General features: G+C 42.1%; 2 protein-coding genes across 2 annotated transcripts in view; one reads left to right on the top strand and one right to left on the bottom strand.

The window, feature by feature from the left end:
• The window catches only part of slc30a2 (solute carrier family 30 member 2), a 6,392-nt gene extending 4,370 nt beyond the window's left edge, over nt 1–2,022 (bottom strand). The window contains exon 1 of the mRNA XM_019882648.1: nt 1,568–2,022. Within this exon, the coding sequence (XP_019738207.1) occupies nt 1,568–1,650 (83 nt within the window). The 5' untranslated portion in view covers nt 1,651–2,022. The remainder of the gene's footprint in view (nt 1–1,567) is intronic.
• An 892-nt stretch (nt 2,023–2,914) lies between these two features.
• LOC109523519 (uridine-cytidine kinase-like 1) overlaps nt 2,915–7,500 on the top strand; it is a 13,045-nt gene continuing 8,459 nt past the window's right edge. Inside the window, exons 1-5 of the mRNA XM_019882723.1 lie at nt 2,915–3,042; nt 4,039–4,250; nt 4,922–5,028; nt 5,235–5,405; nt 7,414–7,485. Of these exons, the coding sequence (XP_019738282.1) occupies nt 3,026–3,042; nt 4,039–4,250; nt 4,922–5,028; nt 5,235–5,405; nt 7,414–7,485 (579 nt within the window). The 5' untranslated portion in view covers nt 2,915–3,025. The remainder of the gene's footprint in view (nt 3,043–4,038; nt 4,251–4,921; nt 5,029–5,234; nt 5,406–7,413; nt 7,486–7,500) is intronic.

Raw genomic sequence — 7,500 nt, 5'->3', positions numbered from 1 at the left:
CACACACGCACACACACACACACTTGAGTGTGAATGGTGTTTCCCTCTATTGTGGTCCGATTTTTGTTTCCCTAGCTAAAAACAAAATATATAGCGAGAGTATCCACACATCTTTAATGTGACCGTGCACTGCATAAGGTATACTCACAGGCATATATTCTTTATCCTCTATGACACTTTAAACACATGACAGAATCTATGTCTATGTCACCTACAGGCGAAACAGAAAAAGTATTTGTCATTTGTCTGCATGACTGTACTATACTGCCTCCCCGTGGCCAAGGAGGGCACAACAGAAGGAGTGGCACAATGAATTGCATGTCAGCATTAAATCACAATGCATAAATTATTGAATTCTTTTAACGCTATTTAATTGTTCTTGATCTGTGGTTCAATAACGTGACATTATAAAGTGCTATTTTTTCTGAACACAACTTTTTTTTTTGTGTTGTTTTTTGGGGAGAGGCAGGGATAAATTGTCATTACCATGGTCTCGCTCTCTCAGAACCGCAAACCTGAATATTTGCAATTAAACTGTGTACATGGGGCGTTTGCCATTTTTCTTCAAGCGGAAGAAAAACGCTGTCATCCAATAATATTGTTTGACAAATTGTAACGTGGTACAACCATCAGAATATATTAGTAAAAGCTATATTGTTGCAAATTTTCTACTGTCGAACGTTTGCCGCCACAACGTCACATTTTCTTTGAAGTCGGGTGCGGTTGAAACAGCTCATCATCATCAAAATGTCAAACGTGCAGACGACATTGAAATTCAAAAAGAAAACGGAAGAACACACGCAACATTTCTGCCCAGGAGAGAAAAAAAAAAGTGCAGCTGTCGCGAAGTCAGTCTGCATGCACGCACGCGCACGCGCCGTGCGCTTTGCAAATGGTGCACGAAATGTGGTGCCAGATGCACATCGCAGGCGTGCACACGCGAGTGCCCCGGACACGTCCCGTAGTCTCTTTTTGTTTTTTGTTTTTTTTTTTAAAAATAAAATAATACTGAAAATTAAGCGATTAATAATTTTTTTTCAGGGTCGATGTAGTGAATGACTACAGAATTGAAAAAAAAATGCCACGCGACGGTGTGCTGTTGAGGGCCCATTTTCATCTGTTAAAAGAACCAAAACAAAAAGTATTTTCTTACGCAAAAAAAGTATTATTTCTGGTATGCATTTAAAAAAAATGAAGCTCATGAAAAAAATGTTCAATGGAATGACTGCAAGTGAGATTCTGACAAATAATCATCACTATTTTATATTTCATTTTGAAGTCACACTGAAATGTACACAATTTAATCGATACAATAAAATGATAGTTCAATAAAAAAAAAAGTGAGAATTATTTTCTTCAGAATGACCAAATTGTTGCATTGCGTCGATTAACACACTCAATTCGATAGAATATTTTCGTGTCGATATGTTCCCGCACGTGTAATAATCATATTTCTATTAATGCTCTATCATTTGTCAGGTGTGCAGGCTGTTCACGCGTGCGAATGAACGCCCACCCGGGCGTAAAGAGCGAGTGCGAGCATGTGTGCCTTCGTTGTCCCCCCCACCTGTGCACGCGGTCGCAGTAGGTCTTGCGGTTCTTGTCGTGGATCAGTTGAGACTTCTCCGAACTTGACGCCTTTACATCCATGGGGCTGCGGAGGAGGTGGAGGTTCTGTCGAAAAGGGGAGCTGGTCTGCGAGTGCTGCCGGGTCCGGTTGGTTCGACAGCGCTCAACGACGTAATCAGTGGCGGCGCAGGCAGGGGCAAGTCCTGGAGGAGATGGAGGCGTGCTGGGGGAAAAGCTTCATTGCTGAGTTTTGGTTGGAGGAGGGGGCTCGCGCGATGAGTGAGGCACTATTTCTTTTTTTTTTTGTTTTTTGCTGATTTTTTTTTTTTTGTTTGTTTTAAATAAATTGGGCTGCAGTTGATCATGAGCAAGCACAGTACTAACTGCGGGCTTTCCTACGTGACAAATAGGTCCAGTCAAGCTTCAGTGCCACTCAGCATGTCCAATAGCGCGCAAGCAGACTTCCGATTGAAATTTTTTTTTTATTATATATATAACATGTGACGTGTATTGTTATTTTTGTCATAAACAAACTTCCCGGAGTCTTCACGGAGACTTCAGGGTTGTCTACCGCTGACGAAGCTTCTGTGAGAGAAGCGAAACGTCCTTTTTTGTTTTTTGTTTTTTGTTTTTTGTTTTTTACCCACAGGTACAGATGACGACTGACAGAACCCTTTCTACGAAGGTCATAAACAAAGGTAGTTATTTTTTTTCTGTGCGCATTGTGTACATCCCCGGCAGTTTTAAATAAAAGTCAAGTGGGTTTATTATGCGAGGAAAGCACAATTATGGCAGACGAAGATTTTCCTTTTATATTTTATAGAGTACATGTCATAGATTTTTGATGTTTTATAATGTATATATTTTTAGGGCTCGTATTATGAAGCGATCATGGTTCACTGTACTTTCTAAATTACTGTATTTTAATTTTTTTTCAGAATGTTGTGTTTTTGTATTCATGTTTGAAAATACATAAAATTGATCTGTGAAGCACGTCGTGCTGTGTGAATTACATTTGCTTGCGGATAATTTTGGTTATTTAAAAAACTACACTCAATTAGTGCACGTTGAAGGCGTCTGCGAATGGCCCCTTCACCACCTCTCGAGAGAATTGTAAATTTAATTACTTCAGCGAAACCACTTGTTAAAACTCCCATTCCCTTGTCAATTATACGTACACGTCCTATATGTTGTGTTAATAAACAGATTTTCAAAAAGATACATATTATAACCGATTGTCAAGTAACAGAGAGTTCCGTCAATCTAATTTTAAGTATAAAAAAACCCACGACACTTGAAGTTCACTTCCTCTCTACGCCAGTACGTCATGACGTCACGCACGTTTGGGTTCCGCGCCGTTTGCGGCAGACATGAACACGAATCCCACGTCTAGCCAGACGGACCCGAATGAGCTGTTTTTCTCTCCGGCGGCGGCGGCAAAGGCTTCGACATAAGCATGTCCAGGCCCGACAGGTAGGGGCGACGTGTGAGAAACGCGTCGCGTATTTGTTGTACCGCGTTGTGGCGCCGAAACGGAGGGGAGTTAGCAGGCGAACGTGGCTGGTTGGCTCACTTGCTCCCCGCAAATTGCTAGCAGCAGATAACATCACTTGGACATAAAAGAGTGACTGACGTCTTTGAAAAGGAAAACTGTGGGAATTGACGTCACACAATTATCTCCCGATCCTATTGTAACTTATTTTTCATCAAAATCGTCAAAACGGTTGTCCGATTTTAATAAAATTCCATTCGTCGTTATAGGAGTCATCTTTTGCTGATGATAAAGAATATATGACAGCAAGTACTGTTATAATGTCGAAATGTGTCGGTGCACCTCATGACACACGTATGTAGTCACTCTACGTTAGCCAGTCTCAGGCATTTTCCATCATTTGTTGAGGAAGTCCATTGATTGATGGAGTCCGCCTGATGACAACACAGAACAGGAAGTCCATGATTTCTTGTATCTTCTGCCACATGATGACAGCCTTACTCATGCGACTTGCGACCCTACCTGTCAGCTGCCTCCCGGGCATCGTTGCGTTTTCCTGGGGAGGGTCGGCCTCACCCGTCCCACCGTCCTCCCCCTCAAGCGCACCGACAGCAAAACCTCTGTGGAGGTTTTTTTTTTTGAAGGAGGCAGATCCCTTAGTAAGCGGACTTCCTTTCCTGCCTCCACATGTACAGCGGCAACAGGTACCACGAATTTCATAATTATCAACATTCAACTGTTTTTGCCTTCATCCATGAACTGAGTTTGGGCAAAAAGTTTTTAAATGCATTTTTTTTTAATAAAGTTGAAGGCTTCGTGGAACCTGAAGTTGCCCCATTGACAAAAATGCCTGCAAAGAAGCAGCGTGGGGTCGCTCTGAGCACATTGGGCATATCTGATGGCACCAAGCACTGAATACAAAAAAAAAAAATCTCACTCTTTACCATGTCACATTCTTGGGAACTATTACATTTCAGCGGCAGTGGCGACGAATCCCTGGACGGCCTCACGAGCCGCATACCTCGCTGCTGCCCCCTGACACCATCGCTGTCACCCCAAAAATGCACCACCAGCCAGTCCCAAACTGTGCCCCCGCTGCTGAGGACCAACAAGAGGACCATCTACACAGCCGGCAGGCCCCCCTGGTACAACGTCACCGGGACCACCTTCAAGGAGGCCTTTGTCATCGGTGAGAGAGTTGAGATTGTTCGGTAAAAATATTAGAAACATCTTCGGGGTGACGGTGTCTGCGTCATTCAACCTTCATCAACTTTACAGGCCTCGCTGGGCAGCGAGATGCTGTTGCGCTGCAGCAGCTCATCCACGATGCTAAGTGCAGTGTGAAAATGCCGTGACCGTGTCTCAAATAACGTACAGTAATGTTCTCCTGTGCCTGCTTGTGTCCCCCCCCCCCCCCCCCACCCCCCGCCCCTCAAGCTGTGTCCGTATGTTTAAGCACTGTACACGCACGCAGGCGCGTTCACGGTTCGTTTTGCAGCTGCCGGGACTATTGTACGATGTTCATCAGTGCGTAAAACCTCCCACGAATGCACTTTTGTCCTTTCGTCTTTTTACTCCGAAAAAAAAAACGATATTAAATACACATCATGTTTATATGACTGTGTTTTGATGATTTCGGCAGTGGTGATCGCAAGGAAGGTGATGTCATCATAACAACACGATCGATATAGTAGTGTTGGATTTAGTGTCATTTGGACATCTTTGCAGGTGTTTTTTTTTTTTTTTCCTCCCTTGTGTGAGTTAATGTTCTATTCAAGTCCATGAAAGTCTTCCCGTATGGCTCGACGGGTATGGCTGTATAAAGAGTCTCCATTCAAGTCAGTGCTGTTCTTTGCGTAGGTCTGTGTGGAGGGAGTGCTTCTGGCAAAACAACTGTAGCCAATAAGATCATTGAGGCGCTGGATGTTCCCTGGGTGGTTCTGCTCTCCATGGACTCCTTCTACAAGGTACTCGACAGGTGGCGTGTGTCGTATCGAATGTGGAGAAGTCTACACACCCCTGTTCAAATGTGACAGAAGCAATAAAACCAAGATAAGTCAAGTCAACTTGCCACCGTTCATGTGACCTCGAACCTGTGCAACTCTTAAATGAAGTCAGCACGGTGACCCCAAATAAGCTGTTTGTGTGTGTTTTTTGTTTTTTTTTACACAAGGTACTGACCAAAGAAGAGCAGGAGCTGGCGGCCAACAACGAGTACAATTTCGACCACCCAGACGCCTTCGACTTTGAACTGCTGGTCAATGTCCTGCGAAAGCTGAAGAAAGGCAAAAGCATCAAAGTGCCCGTGTATGATTTCACGTCTCACTCCAGACGCAAAGAATGGGTATGTGTCACTTTTTACATTCAAACACAGTTCAGAGCAAGTGGGAGTTAAGGAAAAGGTGTTTCAAGAATTGCAATCGCGTGCTAAGAATATGTAATCATTTTTCATCAGAAACTGAACATTTTTGGCAATTTTTAACACCCCCCCTTCGCAAAAAATGCCGTTTTCATCAAAATTGGACATGTTTAGCATTCAATCAAATTATACAATCAAAATGTCAGTTTTGTGATTCTTCTTCAGAAACGTTTTTCTTTTTTTAATGGAAATCACATTTTTTTTAATTGTTTTCCCTTTTGTTTTTATTTACTTGTCGGCTTCCAAGTAATGATTTTTTTTCTCGCCCCAAAATAGCTTTTTTTGGGGTCACAGAAACATTTATTTTTGTCAAAATAGTTTTAAAAATCTGCCTAAATAATATCCTCATTTCCATTTGATTTTTTGATAATTTATCATCAAATTGTTGTCTTTTTTTGCTTACTTTTTTTGTGGGGCCAAGTTTCGACAGTATATTTTCCTTTAATTCATTCAATTTTTAAAATATATTTACCACTTGGTTGTTTTTTATTTTGTCAAAATTGTCAGTTGTCATTTTTGGTTTCAATCAAGCTCGTTGTCAGTTCTGGACATCATTTTCTTTTTTCAAAGTTCATTTTTGACCATTGACATCAAAACATTCCATTTCAGCAGATCTTTTCCATCGTGTTGGTGAGGTGTGGCTCTAAAGATCTGTTAAAATGTACAATTAAGACGCATGACACATAGATACTAATTGTGCTGGCGAAAGTGAATCTTTCTACAAATCTGCACTTTCACATTACGACTGGCTGTATAAAGAAAATCAGTAACATAACATTTCTTATTTCAAAATAACTTGTAGTCAGTCTTATCATCCTTGCTCCCCAACGTGTCACCAACATCATGTACAGATTTAAAAATCCTCCCAACAGCACTTCTTCCATTGACGTGCTAAAGTGCTAATTATCATAGCATTAGCGCAAAGCCCCCCTCGCGCACCCACGCGCACGCCCAAACTCGGCAGCGACGACTGTTCTCTATTTCTTGGCGATGTAATTTCATGGCTGAAAGGCACAAAGCCACATGGGAAATGGCCTGTCCGCACTCACAAATCCTTTTATGGGCGCTTTGGAGCGGCTGCTGGTAATTAAAAGCCTGAAACAACCCCCCCCCGTGTCTCCCCTTAAGGGTGCCGCATGCTCTCTTTTTCTCCTTCTTCTTCTGCTACGATGGTCCATCAGGAACTTCACTGTGGTTCAGGTGGTCACGCTTGAACGTGTTGAGTACGCACTAAATCAGGTGTGAGGAGAGGGTGCACTCACACACACACTCACACACTATATATATATCGCGGTCGATAAACACTCATCGGTTTCTTTACAATTCACATCAAGATTGCCGGCCGCTTTGTCTCTTCTCGGCTGCGCACTGTTGGTCAGCTTTATCGACTCCCACGCGACACTGATCGAGAACTGGCTTTGGACGGTGTTGTGCGCTCACCGCCATTTTCTCTTTGGAGCTCCGTTATAAACTCTTTGTCACATTGGCTGAATTTGATTTTAAAAAAACAAAACATTGATTTAGGGGGAGGACTGAGTGATTTTGTTATCCGAACCGTGCGTTTAAAAAAAAAAATAATAATAATAATAATTACCCAGCCCCCCCTCCACCTCATTAATATGCGATTACTTTTTTCTAGGTCTTCATCCCCTGTCATTTTTTTCAACAAACCCAAGCAATGAATCTGCGTTACAATAAATAATCAGATTTATTATCCATAAATAATTTGGTTTTATCTCCGCCTTACACTAAAATAAATCAAACCATAAATGAATTTGAAAGACGGTTTATTCTTGCTCTTCAGTTGGGAGTGAGCTTATAAAACACTTAGACTTGCAGACACGTCACAAAATTCTACTAAACAAGCACAGCTTGTAAATTAGATGACAACAATAATGCAAAACGTTCCCTGCTTTTTTTCCCTCCTTTCCAGAAAACTGTGTACGGCGCCAATGTTGTCATCTTTGAGGGAATACTGGCCTTTGCCAACAAGGAACTGCTCAAGGTTTGTTTGTTTTTT

The sequence above is a fragment of the Hippocampus comes genome, unplaced genomic scaffold (assembly GCF_001891065.2).
Source record: "Hippocampus comes isolate QL1 unplaced genomic scaffold, H_comes_QL1_v1.1 scaffold5, whole genome shotgun sequence".
NCBI classification, from domain to species: Eukaryota; Metazoa; Chordata; class Actinopteri; order Syngnathiformes; family Syngnathidae; genus Hippocampus; species Hippocampus comes.
The sequence above is the reverse complement of the archived record's forward strand: the minus strand, read 5'-3'. Positions and strand labels throughout refer to the sequence as shown.